At 40.3% G+C, this 23,627-nt stretch overlaps 1 protein-coding gene across 18 annotated transcripts in view; it reads left to right on the top strand.

Moving 5' to 3' along the window:
- KALRN (kalirin RhoGEF kinase) overlaps nt 1-23,627 on the top strand; it is a 699,137-nt gene that overhangs the window by 341,833 nt on the left and 333,677 nt on the right. For 14 of the 18 annotated variants that reach the window (XM_021673991.2, XM_021674000.2, XM_064362129.1 and 11 more), the window contains exons 11-12: nt 13,189-13,380; nt 22,560-22,768. In XM_021673991.2, the coding sequence (XP_021529666.2) occupies nt 13,189-13,380; nt 22,560-22,768 (401 nt within the window). The remainder of the gene's footprint in view (nt 1-13,188; nt 13,381-22,559; nt 22,769-23,627) is intronic. The other 4 variants (XM_064362131.1, XM_064362130.1, XM_064362140.1 and 1 more) reach the window with 1 other exon arrangement.

Here is a 23,627-nt window from a genome sequence, read left to right as displayed (position 1 = left end):
ATTTAAGTCATTAAATATTCTTCAAAAACATAATTGTGGTGAGTGAGTAATACTCTATCATGTGTTATGTACCATAGTGTAGTGAACCATTCTGTATTGTTGAACATTTTGGTCATTTCTGGTTTTCATTTCTATAATCCACAGTGACTGTATTTAAACTGACAAAGTGTTAAATATTTAACTGTCCTAAGTTCTGAGCCATTTCAAGGCAAAAGACTAGATTTCTCTCATGTTGGAATTTCAGCCCAAGCTTTGAGCCCTTCCCTTAGATGAGCGGTTTCAATGGTAGATGAGTGGTTTCAATGGTAGATGAGTGGCTACAATTAGAGTCACCTGGGGAGCTTTTAAAACATGTGGCTGCCAGACATTCCCACAACTCCCTCCCCTATCCCATCCTAATTTACATAACCTGGAGCAAAGCCTGGGCACTGCATTGTTCCTCCAAGCTCCTTTATGTATCACTTATACCCCTTGGCCCTCAACCCCCTAACCTCCTCCCCCTGTCCTGTGAAAACCACAGGATTAGAAGATTCCTTAAGGTTTCTGCCATCTGAAGGATTATCAGAAAAATACTGTGAGCTAGGGCAGTTGTATGATCTTTCTCGATAAGGCCTCTATAGTCTTCTGGTCTAAAACAGTGGTTCTCAACTAAAAGGCAATTTTTGTCTCCCCCCTGACTTCTACCCCATCTGGACATCTGACAGTAGCTGGGGACGTTTTTGATTATTACATCTGGGAAAGAGGTTGCCATTGGCATCCTGTGAGTAGATTCCAGGGATGCTGCCAAGCATTCTCCGGTGCACAGGTCAGCCCATGTTTGTTTCCTGTGGCTACTGTAACAAAGTACCACAAACCGCGTAGATTAAAACAGCAGAAATTTATTATCTCACAGTTCTGCAGACTAGAAGTCTGAGATTGCAGTGTTAGCAGGGTTGTTCCTTCTGAGGACTGTGAGGGAGAATCTGTTCTAGGCCTCTCTCTTAGCTTCCAGTGACTTGCTGGTGGCTTTGCTATTTCCTGGCATGTGGCTGTACCACTCCAATCTCGGCCTTCATATCACTCTCCCTGTATGTCTGTATCTTCACGTGGACATCTTTTTATATGAATGAACACCAGTCATACCACATAATGGACCTACCTTATTTCAGAATGATCTCATCTTAACTAATTATATCTGCAACGATGTTATTTCCAAATAAGGTTACATTCTAAGGTACTGGGGTTAGAGCTACAGCATATCTTTTTGCGGGGACAGAATTCAACCCAAAAGAGCCCCCTAAGCAAAGAATTATCCAATGCAAAATGCTAATGGTGTTACTGTTGAGAAACTCTGTTCCACATAATCTGTGGACCAAGCCCAGAGAGTTTAAGGTAAAACCCAGGGCAAATAGCAGTGTGGTCTAAATGTTTTTGTGTCCTCCAAATGTATATATTGAAACCTAATTCCCAATGTCATTGTATTACAAGGTGGGAACTTTGGGAGGTGATCAGTGCCCTTTTAAAGAGGTCCTAGAAAGCTAGATAGTCTCTTGCACCATGTAAGGGCACAGTGAGAAGACCATCTATGAACGAGGAGTTGGAGCCCTCACCAGATACTGAATCTGTGGGCACCTTGATCTTGGATTTCTCAGCCTCTAGAACTGTGAGAAATATTTTGTTATGTATAAGCCACCCATGATAAAGCATTTGTTATAGCAGCATGAATGGACTAAGCTAGAAAGACTCTAGAGTCTGGGAAGGCAGAAAGGGAGCAGGGCATCATCATTAAAAGGGTCAGGGACCTTTGCTCTTACATCAGAGGCTGTGGGCTCCCTACAGATGCATATAGACATGGAAAACCCTGAGGCCACAGGGCTGTATGTGACCAAAACACAGTGAAAGGACTTGAAAGAGCACTGTGGTAACAGGGATGGAAGCAGCAGTGTGGGCCAAACCCTCTGATTTTGTCACTTCATCATCTGACCCAACTTTCCATGTCAGGAACAACCTTTTCCTCTTTTCCTCCTTAGGAATGAAACAGGAGAGAAAAATAAATCCACAAGCCCCACAGTTTTCAGCAGTATTTTGAAGCCAACTGTCTTGTCTCTCCAAAGCCCAGTCTTTCTCTCTCACACCCACTCCCTCCCACTGCCAGCCAAACATAGAATATAGAAAACAGGAAAACAGCAATGCTGAAAAGTTACATCTTTAGAGAGAGAACATTGCTGTAGGTACATTTCCCCCCAGGACTCTCGAATTGCCAAACCCTGCAGCAGGCAGCCTTATTCTGTTCCATGGGGATGCTGTCTCACCAACTGCTTGTTTCTTTGGCTTCAGGAATTCCATACAAGAATGAATTTCTGCTTGGACAGGACCACTGGGCATTCTACGTATCCACATCTGAATATTTAAGTCTATCTTCTTCACTTTAAAAATATTTTTGTCCACATTCTTCTGTTGTGGCTACACGTTCCCCTTCATTGTTTTGCCAATTTGAATGAAGTGAGGGTAAGTGACCAGAGGAGTGGAGAAGTGGAGGTTGTGTTATCAAATTCCAGGAGTGATGGGTTGTTTCCCAGCAGCAATATGAATGCCAGCTGGCTATATCCGGGGCCTGCTCAGTGGGAAAAGGAACAAGCCTTCCTCCTCAGTCTTCAGAGCTCTGTGTCTGCATAGTGCGTGCCTCATTTTGGTCTCCTAACTGCTCAGCTATAGAGATACTGTTCCTTCTGGTTTGTCTCAGAAAGCAACTCTGGGCCAACCTCTGGCCTCTAGTCCCCTTACCTTCTGTACCTCTTTCTTTGTGTCCCATTCTAAGCACTAGTCCTGGCTTCCCTAGGCCCAGCTTATAGCCCTGACTCTGCCTTCCACAGCTCCCTATTCCCTAGTGGGCTATGTGGGGAGTGGTCAGGGACAAAGTCTTTCCCTGCTTTATGTTCCAGGCCCCAGAGGGTGACCATGTTTTCTGAAATCTGGGCTGGTCTTTTCTTACAGTCTGGACCTGGTGTTATCTATAAAATTATACCTTGTAACCTGTATTGGCAACCTCTAGGATTGACTTTGCCTTTTAATCCACAAACAAGGTATTTTATTGTTGTTGTCGTTGTTGTTAAATGGATAAAATGTTAATAGTTAATTATAATTATTTCTTTTGCTTTCTTGCCTGAGAGTGATTAGATATTTAGCTTCTAGTTTATAGTCAGGAGGGAATATTTTGAAGGTCCTTTAAAGCAATAATATGTAAATGAAGAGAGTTATTGAGAAAGAAAGAAAAGGGATCAGTGAAAGAGAACACCACAGCAAAGAACAACTACTGTAATTTTCTCCGAATTTCTAGGCCTGTGTACCTTCCTAAACACACAGACTGTAGGAAAATAAAACTTAAAAAAAAAATGTGGAATTCTAAAAATATGCCTTTTATAGGAAAAGGTGCTAAAGCATTTTAGATATAAAGAAAAATAGTCTCCAGCAAGTAGAGATGTGTGAGAATGGACAGGATGATGATTACATAGGTAAATGTGATAACGTTCGTGTTTAAATCCCCAGAGATAATCTCGGCACCAAAACTACTTGTGTTGGGAGGTATTGGCACCTGCAATAGTTATTTTTAGTATCAGTCTCAGTAACTGAAGATTTATATAGATAGTCTTCAACTTTAAGGAGCATCTGGTCAGGATATTCCTTAAACATTCCTTATTTGGACATAAAGTTGTTCTAATGGAGGCAACTTATTTGTTCCCTTATTCAGGGTACCTAAGAAGATACTTTGCTTTCAGTGGTTGTAATGTGGTGGGTCAAACTATCACTGGTACCCAGCAGTAGTTTCCTCTGTTCCTTCCTACTTCTTCCCACTAAAGTCCACTTTGCCATTGCCAGAGTTCATCCCCTTCCCCACTGCAAGAGCCAGCAGATGGAGAGGAACTATATTCCTGCTGTTCCAGGATGAAAACTTAAAAACGATTTTCTATATCACCCTCCTTAATCATAGACAATGTGCTAATATGTCAGTACTATATTTTAAACATATTATGTGCTCAACTGAATTTCATCCTGGACTCCTAACCTTCATTTACATGGCAAATATATTCCCAGTGCTAAATAGAACTGGGAAATGTGACGCCTTACTGCTGACAAGCTGCCAAACTGCAGCATTTTTGGGTTGAGTGACTATTGAAATGAGAGCACTATGCTCACTAGTTATACTGATGAATAGTTGACATAGAAAAGATGAGTAAGATGGACTCTTTCCCTTAAGGTGAATACAATTATCTTTAGAAGACAACATGCACACATAAGAAGTGTATTGCAAAAGAAAAAAAAAGAGGCTGTTGCACATGTACAATTACAGTGTAGTAATTTAAAAACCAAAGGCCTAAGAGTGAATGTAATTCAGAGTAATAAAAAAGCAGAAGAGCTGGAGATTTCACAGTGAGTTCTGGAGAAGAACATGTTTCAGTGAAAAGTACTGAAGGTTATAGTTAGAGAGACTTGGCTTACCATTTTCTAGTTGTAAAACATTGTTTAACCATGTTATGTCTCTGAGCCTCAGTTTGCCCATTTGAAAAATGAAATTAATGATACCTATCTTATGATTGATCCCAAAGCTTAGAGATAATGTAGCAGGAGCAGCCGAGAGAAACAGAGCTCTCAAACACTGAATGGGAAGGAAAAGGAGTTTATTACGGCCAGGAGCTGGGCGATGATTTGTCTAAAACCCAGCTCGTTTAACAAAGGAAGGTTCTGCCTTTATATAGGCTTACACTCTAGATATTACACGTGGAAGAATCTTAGGTTTACAGCCTTAGATATCACGAGTGAAAAGGGTTTTGGATTTACAGCTTTAGGAAACACATGTGTAAAGATTTCTGGGTTTACAGCTTTAGAAATCACATATGAAAGGGTTTTGCATTTACAGTTTTAGAAATCACATATGAAAGCATTTCAGGTTTACAGTTTTAGAAATCACATGTGAAAAGGCTCTGGTCTCTGGATGGAGGAGTGGGGTGGGGGTTTGATCTTGTTTTAAGTAAAAACAGTATCTTCCGGAAAGTTTCCCCAATACCAAGTGTGTTATTTACAGGAAGATGGATCAGGAGGAGCCAGTTGGCCTGCTTTTTTCTTCTATTGAAATGCATTGTGTAAGTTAAGGGGGAGATGATCCCAGATGCCTGGGTCTCCTTCCTCAATAATGTCAATAAATAGCCTGACACAATGCTCAGTGTATTGTGGACACCTGGTTAACTGGTGCCGCCTTCTTTGATCTATGGGTTATTTAGAAATGTGTTATTTAGTTTCCAATGATTTGTGAATATTCTTCTGGTGATATTTCTATTATTGATTTCTAATTTAATTGCATTATAGTCAGAGAAAATATGTTGTATGACTTGCATCTCTTTAAATTTGTTGACTCATTCTATGGCCCCAAATATGGTTTATCTTGGTAAATATTCTGTGAGTACTTGAAAAGAATATGCATTCAGCTGTTGAAGTGGGAATAGAGTGTTCTGTAAATGTCGGTTAGGCCACATTGGTTGAGAGTATTCAAATCTATGCCCTTACTAATTTCCTATCAACTTGTTCTCTTAATTACTGAGAGGGGGCATTGAAATCTCTAACTATAATTATGGATTTCTCTATTTCTACTTGTGGATTTAATCAGTCTTTACATATTTTGAACTTTTGTTGATAGATGCATGAATGTTTAGGATTATTATATCCTCTTGATGAACTGACCCCTTGATCATTATCAAATGCTAGTATTATTCATTTTTTCCTGGTAATATTATTCACTCTGCAATTTACTGTGTCTGATATTAATATAGCCATCCAGCTTTTTTTGACTAGTGTTATCATGCTATATCTTTTTCTGACCTTTTATTCTTAGCCTACTTGGGTCTTTGTACCTATAGTACATTCCTTTTAAGTGGCATATAATTGGGACTTGCTTTTTTATCTAATCTGACAATCTCTGTCTTTTGATTGTGGTATTTATACAATTTATATTTAATGTGATTACTGATATATTTAGATTTAAATATATCACCTTGTTATCTTTTTCTACTTGTTTCATCTCTTGCTTTTCCCCCTTTTTTTAATTTAATATTTTTATGATCCCATTTGACTTCCTTTGTTGGCTTATCAACTATAACTCTTTATTATTTTAATGATTGTCTTAGGGTTTATAGTATTTTAACTCATCACAGTTTAACTTCAAGTGGTATTATATCACTTTACATATAGTATAGGAACCTTATACAATAGTATACTTCCATTCCTCCCTTCCTGGTCTCTGTGCTGTTGTCATGTATCTTACTTATACATGTACCATAAATTGCACACTACATTGTTATCATTAGTTTTTGAGCAATCAATTATTTTAAAATAGAGTCACATAATAAGTGGAAAAAAACTTATTTACCCATGTAGTTAGTATTTCTAGTGCACTTGATTCCTGTATATGGATCCGTATTTCCATCTAATACCATTTTCTTTCTTCCTGAAGGACTTCTTTTAACATTTCTTGTCTTACAAATCTGCTAGTGAAGAATTCTTTCATCTTTGTATATCTGCAAAAGTCTTTATTTCACTTTTGTTTTTGAAAGTATTTGTGCTGGGCACAGAATTCTAGTTTAAGAGTTTTGTTTTTTCTTTTAATACTTTAAAGATGTTGCTCCTCTGCCTTTTTGCTTGCACTGTTTCCAGTAACAAGTCGGCTGTCATCCTTATCTTTGCTCCTCTGTATATAACTTGTCTTTTTTCCTCTGTCTACTTTAAAGATTTTCTTTTCTTTCCCTTTTTTGCCACTTTATTTTACTTTCATGTTCCTGGGTATAGTTTTCTTTGTGTTTCTTGTGTTGAGGGTTGGTTGGGTTTCTTGAATTTAATAGTTTTTGTTGTATTTGAAAACTTTTTGGTCATTATTCCTTTAGGTGTCTTTTCCAATACTCTCCTCTTCTCCTAGGGAATCTCAATTACATGGACATTGGCCTGTCTGAAGATGCTTTATTTTAAAAGATTCTTTTTTCTCTCAATATTTTAAATAGTTACTATTACAGTTTTCAAGTTCAGTCATTTTATCTTCTGCAAAGCCTAACCTACTGTTAATACAGCCTAATGTTTTTCATCTTTAGAAGTACAAGGGTTTTTAAATTTTTAAAAAACTGTCTTAACTTTCTGAACATATGAAAAACAATTGTAGTAACCATTTAAAATAGTTGTCTGCTAATCTTAACGTCTATTTCAGTTCTGGGTCAGTTTTCATTGATCGATTTTTTTCCTTTTCATAGGTGAGATTTTCCTGATTATGTGCATGCCTGGTAATTTTTTACTAGATACCAGATACTATGAGTTTTACCTTGTCAGTTGTGGATATTTCTGTATTCCTATAAATGTTCTTAAGCTTTATTGTGAGACACAATAAAGTTACAAGGGAAAAAACTGATCTGTTCAGGTCTTTGTCTTAAAATTTACTAGGCAAGACCAGAGCAGTTCTCATTTTAAGTCTACTTATTTACCTTTCTGACCCTTTTGGGTACTCCATCCAGCATCCCATGAATCATGAGGTTTTCTAGGCTGACTGATGGGAGCAGGTGCTGTTTCTAACTGTGTGAGTGCTAGGCACTCTTATCTTTAATTCTTTCCGGTGGTTCTTTCTCTAGCCTCAAGTAGTTTCCTCACACATGGATCCTTTGCAGATCTGCCCCAGAGAGTGTAAGGAAGGAAGGTGAAATATATTTGGCAGCTGTAAAGTACTATTCAAATGTAAGGTTTTAGGTGTTACCTTGACTGTCCCCTCCCCAGTGCCTACACTTTTGTGCCTCCTTTGTCTTTAATGCTTATTTATTTTGTTCCTTTTATCTCAGTACCTATTGATTTCAGCCATGCTGGCCTGAACAAAATGATCACTGTGAGGGGGATTTTCTCCAGGTCCTCTGGTAGTCTCATTCTTCAGTCTACATTGCCTCTTTTGAATTGTAAGGGTGACTTTCAGGCCTCATCCTTCCTTATTCCCAGGGCATAGAGAGCCAAGATCCTCACTTCATATTACCAACTGTTGAAAACAGGCGTTTTGAATGAAGAGGACCCCCCCCCACCAAACAGGCTTTGTGTGAGCAACATGGTTGTTTATTCACCTGGGTCAGGTGGACTAGGGCAGAAAAGGGCATTAGCAAAGGGCAGTGGGATAGGAGTTGGTTTTATAGGTTTGGGGTGGGCAGTGGAAAGTTACAGAGTAAGATCAGTTACAGTGGTGGGGGTAGAGGCAAGGAGTATATATTACCATAAGTTCAGTTACAATGGCAGGTGGGATAAGAGTATTATCATAATAACACTTAAGATGGCAGGGTGGGGTGAGGGGCTTGTCTGGGGAAGCTCCACTAGGTGATTAGGGACAATGGCCCATACAGGCGGGGGTGGGGGTGGGAGACGATTAGCCGAGGCAAGCAGGACTTCAGACTTTCAGGCTCCAGGCTTGCATATGGAGACCTGACACCAACGAAGTAGGCTCTTGACTCTTGAGTGTTTTTATTAACTCTCCCACTCTTTACCTTTAAAAAGCCTGCTTCCTGCTTCTCTGCTTCAGCCTAGAGAATCTGAAAACATACCTGTATTGCCGGAATTCCTGTATATTTAGAGACAAATTATCCTAGAATGTTCTGTTTCTTTCCTGGGGAGAAAATCTAAAAGTAATGGGCCAAGGCTTCAATAGAGCATTTGAAGTTAGACTTAAGGGCTGAATTATCTAGGGCATCATACCTGGTTGACAGAGTCAAGGGGTGTTGGAGAGGGAAGAACAGGAACCACAGCCATCAGTGTGGCCTTTATCACTGAATCAGGGGCTCTGTCTACCATAGGTCCTACCTGAAAGTTCCAACAGCTGAGGGATCTGTACCCCAGCACTCATAACCCATTTTTGGCGTATCCATTGAGAAATGTCAATAAGGGATCAAGTCCAAGGTAGAGATTAGGAGGCTGGGAAACCAAAGAATGTCTAGAAATTATGTTCAGAGCAAAGTCAGACTCTAGCCCTGGGTCAAAAACTGTTGTTGATTTGGTCAGAAAGTGAGCAGAAGCCTGTTGTGATCATTGCCCCACTTTGGGGGCATTGACAGGAGCCAAAGTATTGCTTTGGTAATACATTAGTTGATATTCTCCATACACATTCCTATTTTAAGGCTGTTCCAGGAGGTAGGATATACCAATTCAAGGCTGTGCCAGTAGGTAAGATATGCCAGATAAAAGTGAACATCGAACATGAATTCTAGGATGTAAAGTCTTGTACCAGGTAGTTGATGAGGAGCAAAAGTTGAATATTAAGATGGGTGGAGGTTGATATATTCTTTAATTCATTCATTTACTAAATATTTATAGAATACTTACTAGGTGTCAGGCACTAAAGGAAAGAGATGAAAGACATTATCTGCCCCTAAGCAGATAAGAAAGGCAAACATTTGCACTAGAAAGTGGGAGGTACCATGGAGAGGGTTGGTACAGATCACTCTAGCAGCCCAGAGGAGGGCATATGAGCTTGCCTTGGGAGAGAAGAGGATATGAGGGTGGACTTCCTGGAAGAAGCAGTGTGCTAGCTGGGTCTTAAAGAGTAAATGGAAGATTGAAAGGAAGGGCATCTCAGGCTGAAGAAGAGTATGTACAAAGGCACAGGGGCAAGATTCAGTGCAGTGTTTTGGGGAATCCAAGTAATTTACTTCATAGGCTGTTTGTAGGGAAGTGATGTGAGTTAAAGCTGCAGGGAAAAAGTAAGTGTCAGATGAAGAAGGGCCTGACATACCATGCCAAGACATTTTACCCCAAAGGCAGTGGGAAGCCACTGAACAGTTTTAAGAAGACAGTTGTGACTGGATCTGAATTTTAGAAGCTCTTTCTACTAGTAATGGGGAAGACAGCTGAACAGAGACAGAGCTGGAAGCCCAGCTCTAACACTGACCCTATTGCCTTCCCACCTGTCTTTATTGTTCCATTCTCTCTATAAATTCTATCTTCTAGCTCTTCACTGACTTATCCAACCTGATTTCCTGCCACTCTCCAATTGTAGTCAGGTTGACTCAACTTATTCAAACAGGTCTACTCATTTTTGTCTTGTCTATTCAGCAAACTCTTAGTAAATACCTATTACATACCATCCACAGTGCTTGGCCTGGGAGACCAAGGATGAATGAGACACAGAACCTGCCTTTAAGGAGCTCACAGACCAGTATGGAGATACCATGGAGACACATCGTTACTATAAAGTATGGTTATGGCTGTGCGGTGGAATAAATACAGAGTACCCTGGGTGCAAAAAGAAGACAGGCTTGGCTATGGAAAGCCCTTCTCCTTCTCTGCTAAATCCTACCTATCCTCAGGCTCCTGCTTGTATTTTATATAGAGGCAGGGTAGTTTAATGGGTTGTTGCTTGGCCTCTGAAGCCTGCCAACCGGGTTTTAATCCTGGTTCTGTCACTTACTAGCCATGTGACTTTGGCCAGAAGTTCTTTGTTCCTCAGTTTCTTCATCTGTAAAATGGGTATGATGTCTGCATCAACTTCATAGGGTTATTGTGAGGATTAAAGGAGATAATATGCATAATATCCTTTAGAACAATCCTTTCATGTGTAAAATATTTAATAATTATTAGCTACTATTATAATGTTTTTACTCCTTTTTTTCAGCATCTATATCATATCGAGAAATTTTAACCCCTAATTATCTGTTTGTTGCTTGCCCCAGCTTATGTATTGTCATGTTATTTCTCTCAAGAATGATTTTATTTTTCTTTGAGACAAAATACATTATATATATATATATATATCTGTACTTTTGGGGTACTTAACAGTATTGGATATGTATTATGGTGATCAGCCATCCCAATTTTCCCAGGACTGAGATTTCTGGGACACAGGAATTTCTATGCTAAAACCAGGAAAGTCTTGGGCAAACTGGGACAAATTGATCACCTTACATGTAGTAGACACTTCAGTTTGGCTTTTTACTTATTTCTTATTGGACCCAAACCTAATTTGCAAGCAAGCTCACTTTGGCTTTGCCACAAATTTTTATTTATTGTCTACAGAATATAAATTTACAATCTCTGGGGTTTTTGGTGGGGGGATCCTGAGATTCTCTAGAATTTAAGGTGGGCAATTTGAGGGATTCCTAAAATATCTTTCTCCCATCAGCTGTGGGCGTATATACTAGAAATTGAGAAATTGTAGGCAGTCCTGTAAGAGCTTTCTTTAACCTGACCCACAGCCCTAGAGGTCTCCCCTTGCCTGTCATTCCCCATGTCTCCCTGCATTTCTGTCATGAGTGGATGACTTCCTTCATCTGCTTTCCAGAATTGATATATCTTGCTTTAACCCAGTGGCAAAACTCATTTCCTCATATGAAACTGCTGTTTTCACCCACGTTGGGGTGAAATGATTTTTGTTTTTCAATCCTGTCTTTCAAGCATTAGGACAATGCAGATGACTTTTTCAACTCAGTCTCACCAGATTTGGAACGATGTTTGCCTCTGGAAGTTGCTTTTCAAGCAGCATTCCTTATGGATCCCCTGGGGCCTCTCTCCAAATTCCTAGAAGCCAAGACAAGTGTTTGCCTGCCCATCTTCCCCAGGTCCTATGCCAGTACAATCAAGAGGCTGGCTCCACAGCCTCTGAAAGTTTCAACCCTAGAGTCTCAGTTTCCTAGGGCTGTCGTAACAAAGTACCATGAGACTGTGACTTAGATAACAGCAATTTGTTTTCTCACAGTTCTGGAAGCTAGACATTTGAGATCAAAGTGTCAGTAGAGTTAGTTCTTTCTTAGGAATATGAGGGAGAAAACTGCTCTGTGCCTTTTTCCAACTTCTGGTAGTTTTCTGGCAGTCTTTAGCACTCTTAGCCTTGTAGATGCATCTCCCAATCTCTTCATTCATCTTCATGTAGCATTCTCCCTGTGTGAATATCTGTCTCTTCACATGGCATTTTGTTTTTTAAAATAAGAACACCAGTCATATTGGATTAGGATCTATCCTACTGTACTATGACTTGAACTTAATGTAACTAATTACATCTACGGTTATCCTGATTCCAAGGAAGGTTGCATTCTGAGATATTGGGGGTTAGGAGTTCAACATGTGAATATGAGTGGGGTGTACAAGTCAGTCCATAACACCCAGGTCTTCAAGTGAGTCTAAAACACTCCTTACAGACAAGCAAACAAAGCACCAGTCATTGCTCATGAATCCATTTCAATTCTCCACTCACTTTGTGTTTGATATTGACTGCTCTACTTGTTTGCCACTCTAGAGTTCTGTGCCAACTCTAGGGATACTAAGTAATATAGTACACCTGAGTCACCAGATCTAAGTCAGGACATATCAGGAGACTTTCAAAATGAGAAGCCTGCTGAGGAAAAGCTGTATCTGTGGCATATAATGTAGTAACTAGTCTAAAGGCAGTGTCTCCCATCATTATGAATAATAATTACAAGTTAGTTGCCTTTTAAAATGCTTTGGAGAATACCATGGTGTGTACAGATAGGGGGTTGGACGATTATGTGTGCATATGTGTGCATGCAGTAGCTTATGATGAACAAAATCACCAGATTCCTCCCCAGCCTTCCTGCAAACATTCCCTGGGCCCACTGGGAGTAGCTGCATCTCTTCCCTCTGGCTGTGGCCGCTGCCTTCTGTCAGCTTTCTAGAGTTGCTGATCCCTTCCCCTCCAACGAAATTGCTCTGTTCCAAAAAGATAAACACCAGTAGTTACAGGGAACTTGAGGAAAAAAGCAAAGCGAGTCTCCCAGTTACTGTTTTTCTGGTGTTCTCACATAGAAATACAGACCGTCTTTGTGGGAGTGCTATTTCTGATCCTGGCAGTTACAGCCCGAGATGTGAGGGCAGTGATGGCTTTTCTTGAGAGTAGGGGATAGGGAGCATCTGGGGTATGGAGGTTCTTCAAGTTCTCTCCTCTTCTTTCTAGGGACACTGCACCTCTGAGAAATCCCAGGGGTGGATGAGGCACCTAGCTGGTGCCTGCATGTGCAGAGCAGTCAGGCAGGCTGCTAGCTTGCTGAGAGGCGGTGTGCCAGCTCCGCGTACCGCGCCTCAGTGCCAGATCAGGGAACTGTCGGCTCAGCGCCCACGCCCTCCGCTTCAGCTCGGGGGAGCCCCGGGTGGGCTGCTGGAAGGCGCAACTGCAACTTGACTTTGTCTCACTGTTGTTGCTGGCAGAATACGTACACCAATGCGGACAAGCTCCTAGAAGCAGCGGAGCAGTTGGCTCAGACCGGGGAATGTGACCCCGAGGAGATCTACAAGGCAGCTCGACACCTGGAGGTGCGCATCCAGGACTTCGTGCGCAGGGTGGAGCAGCGGAAGCTTCTCCTGGACATGTCTGTCTCCTTCCACACACACACCAAAGAGGTAAGGGGAGCTAGTGGAGAGAGGGCATTCGGTCCTGCTAATGTCGGGTCGGCTTGCTAGTAAAATGACCCTGAAGGTCTGACCAGGGTCCTGGGTAGTCTTGGGATTGCTAACCTCTTAACTTTGGTAATATTAACAATTTATTCCTGATAACCTGCATTTAGGTCTCTGACAGAATGGGGCAAAATTTCCTCTCATAATATCTAGTGAGGAAAGGGAGTCATGGAGACAGGTGGTTTTGGGGCATCCGCTAGAGCATGCAATCTGCAGCTGGAGAAGTGTGGGAATCCCTGACATAGCAATGGTCACTGCAAGAAGAAATGCAAGAGACTCTCTTCCCACTCCACACCTAATTTCTCTTGGTTGCTGTTTCCTTTCAGAAATGAGAGTCCCACAGAACTTTGATCAGATATCTTTGCTACCAGCAAGGAACATGTAGAGTTTACAGATGCATTTTTTATGTTTTTTTTTTTTTTTTTAACAGGGGATTTAATCTTCTCTGTGGCGGGGTGATATTAAAGTTGGTCCTCACTGTGCCTGAATGTGGAGTGACAGGCATTGAAAGGGGACTGAGATGCCCTCCACCAAGGAAGCTGGCTGGGCTTGAAGCCCAACCTGAATAATTTACCAAGTGGAGAAAGAAGAAGGAAGGATAGCTTATGTTAAGCTGCTACAAGGGCAGAGGGGCCTCATAGAGAGGAGGATGGTAGCAAACCTATGATTGCTTTTCATTTCTGATTAACATGGGACATGCTGAAATTGAGTAAGTGGCCAGCAAGGAGGCATATTTAGCATCATCTATAATAACGCCCTTGGCAGATGAACTCATTAGGTGTATGCATGATTGTATCCCCCTTCCCCCAAGGAATTTACTTTAATAGAGTATTAATTAAAGCTTGATTACTGCTCAGGAAAAAAAAATAGCCCTACTTAATTAAGTTGAATTTTAATGTTGGGAATGCCTTAAGAATCTTAGCTGTTACTGCTTCACAACCCTTTCTGACACCAAGGGAATGAATGTGAACCATTGCAATGCCTATCAGAGAAAAACATGAAAAGATAATGTTCTCTAAACTGAGATTCCCCGGGCAGATGAAGGGCTGGCAAGCTCCCTGAAGCTGGCTTTGCTTCCTCTCTGCGGGACCTGCAGCCACTCTCTGATGAGTGTCTATAAAGCAAGGAGATTAGCATTAATCCGGGGTTTCCTGTGTGGTTGTCTGCTTGCTTGTGGCTCACCCAATTCTTAATGAAAGTCTCAGAAACCAAAGTCGCATGTATTCCCTTTTAATTATGAGCCTGTGGGTGACAGAATGGAGTATGAATGAGCAGGAGTCACGTTCCTCATGAGGGCTGTGGGGGTGCTGGCTGCATGGAGAGGTGGTGGATCAGGTCAGTTTCCATGGAACTACTACTCCCAAAAGAGTGACCATGGCTTCCAGGAATTCCTCTAGCTACAGCTCCCACCTTGTATACACAGAGGTAGAAGGCTGAGATTCTAGACTAGATTCTGCTGCTAAATAACCATGTGAGCTTGTACAAGTCACTATGTCCCTGGCCTTGGGTTTCCTTATCTACAAAATTATGCAGTTGGACTTGGTGGCCCTAAGGCCCCTTATGGTTCTAATGTGAATACAAGATTCCATTCTTCTCTTCTTCTTTGTGTTGATAATAAATAATAATATTAATTAAGCTGAAGTAGTATAGATGATTTACCTAGCCTAAGATTTGGCTTATTGTAAGCACTCAAAATATATTACATGAGTTTTTTAATTGGACACCTACTACTTGCCAGACAATATCATCTCATGTGACCTTCATGATAATCTTATGGTATAGATTTTATTAAACACATTTTTAAATGGGGAGACTAAGCCTCAAAAAACAACTCGTCTAAGGTTACAGACTTTCTCAGTAGTACAGCAGAGATTTTATTGTCTTCCTATTACCTACACTCTCATTTTTATCCTTTACTACTCCTCTTTTCTGTTCTTCCTTCTTTCATTTTTCTTTTTTCCGTTTATAAACCCCAAATCAGGGGCTTAATGAGGAGGACAGATCTTGGCTGAGAAATATACAGTGTTGCCAGGATTGGGGGTGTTGAGAGAGAAATAGTCAGGGATGAAGTTATTGACTATTGTTTTCCCGGATATCTCTCAAATCTTGCTAAGCTTGGTCGTGTTTGAACCTGAGGCTTGTTTCCTTACTGAAACTCAGCTAGAAAGTCACATTCATGTGAAATACTACTAGAAGGAGTGGTGTGATACAGGCGGCAGGTGAAGAAAGAGAGGGAACTGAAATTTATTTAGCACAAACTTTGTGCTAGGCTATCTAGCTGGCTAATTGGTAGCCATGATAATTGTCGTTTTTAAAAATTCTAGTTTTAGAAATGGGAAAACCAAGGTTCAGAAAAATTAATAATTTGCCCATGGTTTTATAGCTAGTTTGTAGTAAGTATAGAAATTGACCCCAGGTCTTTCTGACTCTAAAGGTCGTGCTTTTCTCTCCTTTGCCACAAAGACTTTTATATAAAGGCTAGTAAACAGAGACTTGAATAATTTTTTTTTTCATCAGAGAATTCATTCAAACAGGAGGCTGTCAGGAAATTGCATAGTCTCTTTCTCCTCAGTCCCAAAATATGAGAGAAATGTGGAGTAGCTCTGCCTGGATACAAAGGGGTTTATGGTTGTGAGGCTCATTCTATTCAACACATCTACAACTCCTAGATCAGACAGATTTTACTTTTTTTCAGGATGGACCGAAAAGCAACATTTTGAGTGGCTGTCACAGAGGAGCTCTTCACAGGGGACATGCAGTGGGACTTTGTACCTGCATGTTCCCTCTTGTTCACCTTCCCATCCAAAGTAGCCTGTATGAGGCCCCCTTTAAGTGATTTGCAAGGAAGGGTAGAAACTAAGGTGTGTGTGTATACATGCACATACATGTATATGTACATGTATATGTGTACATATGTACATATGCACACATGTGTGTACATACACATGCAAATGTTCCTACACACTAAGTACACCAAGATCTTGGACACCAGGTAGGTCTGATTTCCAGATGCTTTGTCACTTTGGGAGAACTCTTAATCTCTGTTACTTTGTAATAATTAAGAGGATGACTATTAAAAAATAAAGTAGTACAATACTAACACTGATTTTTTTCCCCAAATTTTTCTTAGTGTTTATTTAAAGTAGGCTTAATAAGGAACTTAAAGACTCAACTCAGGCATCATTTTTTTTCTTGAAATACTTCCCTGGTGCTTCCAACTTTCACCCAGACAAAAGCAGAGCACTGTACATACCTCCATCAGTGGTACCATTGTCACATTGAGCTGTAATTCTCTCCTTCACTAAATTGGGAGCACTAAATGTGTACTACACAGGTGGCATTAGATGTGTAGATAGAGATACTACTATGTCTGATACATAGAGATGCTGAATCAATATTTTGATGCTTCTTTTCCTATGAAAAGGAAAAGAAAAAGAAGAATAAAAAAGAGGAAAGAGCCCTCTATTTTTTTTCTATCACATTTTAATCTTCTCCAGTTCTTTGACTTGGGCTCTCCATATATTGTAAATAAAGGGGGCTGGGTGGGAAATCTAACTTGCCGATGGGAGCTTTCCTTTAGGGCCTATAAATAGCAGGCAGAAATGGATTATTAAGGAGGCAGAAAGGAGCATCCTTGAGTGGTCTCGGGAAAGAACTCCTGTGGTTTGGTTTTTCCTTACTCTCTTTAATACCTCTCAGGACTCATCATCTCTCAAACATCACTAAGTGTGGGTCCTACTTGATCCTGAGTCAATTAACTCTTGACTCTTTCCACTTGACTCTATAGCCAAACTTCTGGCTTTTTTTTCAAAACAGGATTAGTAGTCTGTTAGGGAATTCTGAGTTGCCATGGTTGTTTTTCCCTCTTACCATGAATAGAATGGATAGAAGGAAAATCTACTCAGCTTCGCAAAAGTGGCCTTGGATATTGCTGATAAATATTGTTATAGATCATTTCTGCCTCTTATGGTTATCTTCCTCCTCCTTTCTTTCCTTTCTCCATTTCTTCCTTCCTATAATAATTTGCTGAGTGTTTGTCTTGGTGCCAGTTGGTAACAGAATGTCATCATAGTCTATAATTTTCATGGAATGAAAGCCCCTTTTGTAGATTTCTAGGTAGGAACTGAATATCCACCTTCGTAAATGATTTAACCCAGACTTCCTATGACTTTTTTTGCCAACTTTCCACATCAAAAGATTTATTCTAATTAAGATCAGAGAGGAAACAGGAGGAAGATATAAAAAGATAACCTCCAGGCTCATTTCTTCTACAAATTCAAGTCTGCTTAATCTTATTGGCTTTGTGAATTCTTTATTTATTGTAGGAGCCTAGAGGGTTAAAAATGTCTGTCTATTTCATCACAGTGTTAGTCATCATCTTGAATAATTAGAGACCATCTAAATGTTTCACATTGGGTGATTTCATTAAAATCATGGTGCATTTATATAGTAAAATATTCCACAGTCATTCTAAATCACATTGCCGAAGATCATTAATGACATGGGGAAGAGCTTATTGTATAACATATAAAAACTGTATATCCAATATGACCACAATTTCAATAAGACATATAGAATAAGGTCCAGAAGGAAATATACCAAGAATTTAAGAATGTTATGAAATGCCCCTTTTGTAGGGGGAATCATTCTGCCACACCATTTCCTATTCAAATAGGTACAAACACACCACGGACACTCCAATGTACACATGTTCCTCTACCCACCTACCCTGGAACCAAAACTAAATTGGTCTTTAAGAGGGATCATGGCCTTAAGAACAAACTAGCCTCATCCGCTGTTTCACTTGCTGTACTGTTGTACTATTTATTTAAGAAACAAGCTGGTGGTTGAAGCCAAGGAAAAATTATCTTTTCAAAATGAGAGAGGAGGAGATTCACCCTGTGGAAATGGTGTGCCTTTTAACATCCTTAAAGATTGTTGATACCATTGTTGTTAATCAATTGTGTCAGGACAATGGCTGCCCAAGCCATGCAAATGGAACAGCCAATCAGCAGGAGAAAGTGATGAAATAAAATGACCTCTTCCCTTAACCACTGGTTTGTAAGCCTCATTATTTTTCCTACAAACCTCCTAGCTCTTCCTCTTTTGTCTCCTTCCTTTCTGTGTTTTCAATTGTCCCTTTCTCAGGCTGCCCCAGTATGCAAGTAGGAGAGGGTCTGTGGGCTGGCCCTTCCTGAACTCACTGGTTCACTATTAGAGCTAATCTTATGTAGGGCATGAAAAAGCTCCTTTATAACTCTACTCTTGTCAAAGTTCTAGAAATTCTCAAATTGGATCCATTCTTTTGGATGTAGGTATTTTTGGCCACTACCACATGTGTTTTCTGAAAAAAAGAATGCATAAACCATCTACATGCATATGTTAGTATGGAGTAAGCAACCATTGCTAAGAAGAGAACAGTACCCTGAACGAATGGGTCATAGTACACGTACATTTTGATCAAGAAGAAAGGATCTGGAAATGGATGAAATATGGGATTTTTCTTTCTGGGGAGGAGGTGGGTTGATGGAGAAGGTACAGTACTATCATGTTCAAACTTAGTTAAGCAGAGGGTAAAGAGGATCATCCAAAGGAGAGAAACCAAGATGGAAGACAGTGGGGGAAAAAATACATGTGGTTGTTGCTGCCAAGCTACCACACTCACTTTGTGATTTTACCTAATTAGTTCCAGCAAACATTGGTTTATAGTAGCTTGACAGAAAAGATCATTCTGGCTGGGTCTCACTGACTGCTTAATAATCAGTAATGTAGTAGCAGAAGTGTCCCTCTAATTTGGACTCATTTCAAAGCTTATTCTTCAGGGCTAAATCAGAGGGACATACACAGAAGAAACTGATGGGACATTGAGAGCTAGAAAAATTACAGCCCAAGAAATGGGATATTGACCTTTACTCATGGTTTAGCACACCAACTTTTATTTCTATCTACCTTATGGTGCTAAGCCTCAGAGGTGCTTATTCAAAATTATGAGTTTGCAATGTAAATTTGCTGCCATTAGGCAGTGACTGTTTACTCCATGTCCACAGTTTCACCTCTCTGTCTTCACATCTGTTTTTCTTTTAGCACAGTTTCTAGGCTTTCCTCAATTATCCTGAGACAAAGTGGCAAAAAACAGAAAAGAGAAGCCCAGCACAACTTAGTAGCTTGAAGAACCAAATTCGATGTTAATCTTATACAAACTCCAAGATGAAGGAGTACTTCAAACTTTCCCTCTGCCCTCTAGTGGGAACTGGAGATGACTTGCAGCAAATATATATATATATATATGTATATATACATTTTTTTTTTTTAGATAAGGTTGGGGGTTTGCCATCTTGGCCAGGCTGGTTTTGAACTCCTGACCTTGTGATCCATTCACATCGGCCTCCCAAAGTGCTGGGATTACAGCAAAATTTTTTTTTTGAGACAGAGTCTTGCTCTGTCACACAGGTGGAGTGTAGTGGCACAATCACAGCTCACTGCAGTCTTGACCTCCTGGGAACAAGCAATCCTCCCGCCTCAGCCTCCCAAGGAGCTGGGGCTACAGACGTGTGCCAACATGCCCATCTAATTTTTGTGTTTTCTTAAAAAAAAAGTCTATAAAGACTGGATCTTACCATATTGTCTAGGCTAAAAATAAGTTTTAAATGTAATAATATGTAGCACTGATACAGCATTGACTGTATGTCAGGAACTGTTGATAAGTAAGGTAAATAAGTTATTTGTATACACACATACACACATAAACTTACTTGTAATCTTTATCACAACTCCTGGGAGGAAAGCACTGTTATTATCTGCATTTTACTGATAAGAAAAGCCAAGGGGCAGAGAGAATAAGGAACTTACCCAAGATTATAAAGCTAATATGTTGTAGAACTAGGATTTGAAACTGTTTTTTTCGGAAACAGAGTCTCACTCTATCCCCCATGCTGGAGTGCAGTGGTGTGATCTTGGCTCACTGTAACCTCTGCCTCCGGGGCTCAAGCGATTCTCCTGCCTCAGATTCTTGAGTAGCTGGGATTATAGGCACCTGCCACCACGCCTGGCAGGTATTTGTATTTTTAGTAGAGACAGTGTTTTGCCATGTTGGCCAGGCTCGTCTTGAACTCCTGACCTCAGGTGATCTGCCCTCATCGGCCTCCCAAAGTGCTGGGATTACAGGTGTGAGCCACTGTGCCCGGCCCCTGAAACTCTTAAAGACTATGCTACACTGCCTCTCTGTACAATAATTTTTCAGAGAATCCATCACCTCTTCCCTAAAGACTTAAGTACACTTAGAAAATGTGTTTTCTTTCTAGACAAAACTACTGCCAGAAAATATGCAGTGACATTAAGCTATCATTATCAATATCCTATACTTCCTGATTTATGCTGATTTGAAATTAGTATATTCATACTTACAGCAACATGTATCCCAGCTTATATGGTCTGGAAAACTTGTTTGGTGTTTTATTTGGAAAGGAAATAAACTGAACTAATTACAACCAGATTTGCAAGCTGATAAATGTCAGGGATGTTGAATAATAATTTGCATTCCCTATAGCAATCAGTACAATGCTGTAGGCTTATTAATACTGCAATAAGTTTATTTAAAGCATTAATAATAAGGAACTAGTTCAGCCCTCACAGTCTTCAAAGTGAGCAGGGCAAATCTTATTCTTCCCATTTTGTAGATTGGGAAACTGAGGCTCAGGCAGTCTCACCTATACAAAAAAGACTTTTTTTTTAAGGGAGTGGCCGCCTTTCTGGCCGCACCCCATCAAAAAAGACATTCATTATACTTTATTTGTGGCCTCCAAAGCTTATTAATCTTCCTGTTAACCTCTTCTGCCACATCTAGGGCTTCTCTATCTAAGGAACAAAGAATAACTTGTCCAAAATCTTAAAGGCTATTTTTGTCTCTATTTATTTTTTTAATCTTCCCTTTTTGAAAAGGCCATACTATGATTTACCATACTAAGAACTAACTCCATGAAATAATGTTCTTGAGGTAGACATTTATCTACATTTTTAACAGGGAAGGCTTTTAAGATGTTAGAACCAGATGGAAACTAATCATTTTATTTCATGCTTTCCCCAACCTACTTTACACATGACGTCGTGGAGATCAAAGGCTATAGTGATTTGTGCAACGGCACCATGAGTAATGGGAGAAACAGAAGCCAAAATCTGCATCTTCTGACTCCATCTGTCAATTTTCCCTCTTTACTGGCTTTTTTTTCCTGATAGAGCCCTGAGCTTATCTTTCCTGATAGTCAGGTGAAGACTCCTGGTTTCAAAGCAGGCCTCAGACTTACCTTCCTCTCTCTTGTTTCTGAAAATTCTCAATAAAAGTAGTCAAAAGTGAGCTCTCTGCAGGCCACTGGAGATCTGTATTCAGTATGATGAGGGAAAGCTATCAATAAATGATTTTTCAGTAATTCGGTTTTAACTCCTCATCATTTCCAATGCTTATTTTTTTCAAAACACTATGCTTAGCTCTTTTAAAGTTGTTTGGCCAGTAATACCTAGTTTCATTTTATCACCTTGAATAACATGGGAAAATGTCTCGTATATTTATTGAAATTAAGATAAGCCACATCTTTAGCATTCAACTTTTTAACCAATCTAGCAATTTTAAAAGGAACAAAATAGTATGGCATATGTACAGATATGCTCAATTAATGTGCATTTAGTTCTTATTGAGCACTACATTCTTTGTGTATTTGCAACGTCATGACACATTTCTAAGAATCATTGTGCACAGAGCACATTGCTCCCTTTCTTCCTATCTGAAACATGAAATAATATTCCTTCATTCTATTCTCCTGTTCTTTCTAGTGTCTCAAAAATAACTGATCTCCTTGCTCTAAGACCACACCTATAGGTTTCCCTGAACCACAGGGAAGTTAAGCCAGGGGTGATTCCTGTCATTATGGAAGGCCAACACCAATGGAGTAAACTTAGCGAAGACTGGTAACGAATATAATTGTAAAAACGCAAACTGACCCATAGGTGTGCTCATGAGAATGGCACTGACTGGTTGAGAGTAAGTTGGGTGATTCCAGTCTAGCTTCCTTGCCCTCACCCCAGCCCTGGCCTCTCCATCTACCCTGAGTGGAGTCTCTGCTCTCTCTCCACAGTTGTGGACATGGATGGAAGATCTTCAGAAGGAGATGTTGGAGGATGTATGTGCAGACTCTGTGGATGCAGTCCAAGAACTGATCAAGCAGTTCCAGCAGCAGCAGACTGCCACTCTAGATGCCACGCTCAATGTCATCAAGGAAGGCGAAGACCTTATCCAGCAGCTCAGGTCAGCGCCTCCCTCCCTGGGGGAGCCCAGCGAGGCCAGGTCAGCATGTGCAGAGTTTTCCAGTGCGAAATGCCTCGGGCTAGACGTGAGATAAGTCCTGTCCCAGTCTTGACTCTGCAAAATCTTGCTTTGTGGTCTTGTGTGAACTTCAGTTTCTTTATCTGTAATATGTAAAAATGCCTGCACCATACCCAACTTGAGTCTAGGATGAAATACTAAATGGAAAGGCTTTAATGTTTCAAAGCATTATTTATCATTCAGGATGTTATTCAGCAATCAGTAAGTAACATTAATACAACAAAAATTAACAAAAGGCAAATTAACAAGAGTAAAAAATCATTAAGAATTAGGGCATATTTGCTCATGCAGAGAAATAGACATTATGGAATATAATGCTGACATTGGATCTTAGGCTAAACTCTGACCTCCACTGCCCCAGTCAGCAAAATTGGAGCATTTTGCTGATGTTTGACTTTGGACCCATGAAGATGTAGAAAAAGTGTGGTGTTGTCCTACCAATTCCCTGCTACCCAATTACGACCTTTCACCATTCCTTGCTGCCCAGAAAATAAAACTCCTTCTGCATCAACCTAAACAAACATAACTAAGGAGACAAATCCTGTCTAAAAATCTTATATTTGTTTAGAGTTACCCAGGCCATTGCCTCCTTTCCATTGGCATCAATATCTAGTTTTCTGCCCCTGTCAAGCTCCTTAGATAAAGTGTCATGAGGCCTTAAGCAAGCCCCCAGCAACCAACCCCATGCCCAGGTGCTGTATAAATAGGATTTGATGGTGCTAATGATGCCTACCCACAGGGACTTGTTCCTATCCCAAAATCACTGAGTGCTGGGACCTCTGCCAGCTCTGGACAGAAATAATCTCATCAGCAAGTCCCA

This window comes from Aotus nancymaae, unplaced genomic scaffold (genome assembly GCF_030222135.1).
Source record: "Aotus nancymaae isolate 86718 unplaced genomic scaffold, 86718_ANA_hifiasm-v0.15.2.pri h1tg000046l, whole genome shotgun sequence".
In the NCBI taxonomy this organism is placed as follows: Eukaryota; Metazoa; Chordata; class Mammalia; order Primates; family Aotidae; genus Aotus; species Aotus nancymaae.
The sequence above is the reverse complement of the archived record's forward strand: the minus strand, read 5'-3'. Positions and strand labels throughout refer to the sequence as shown.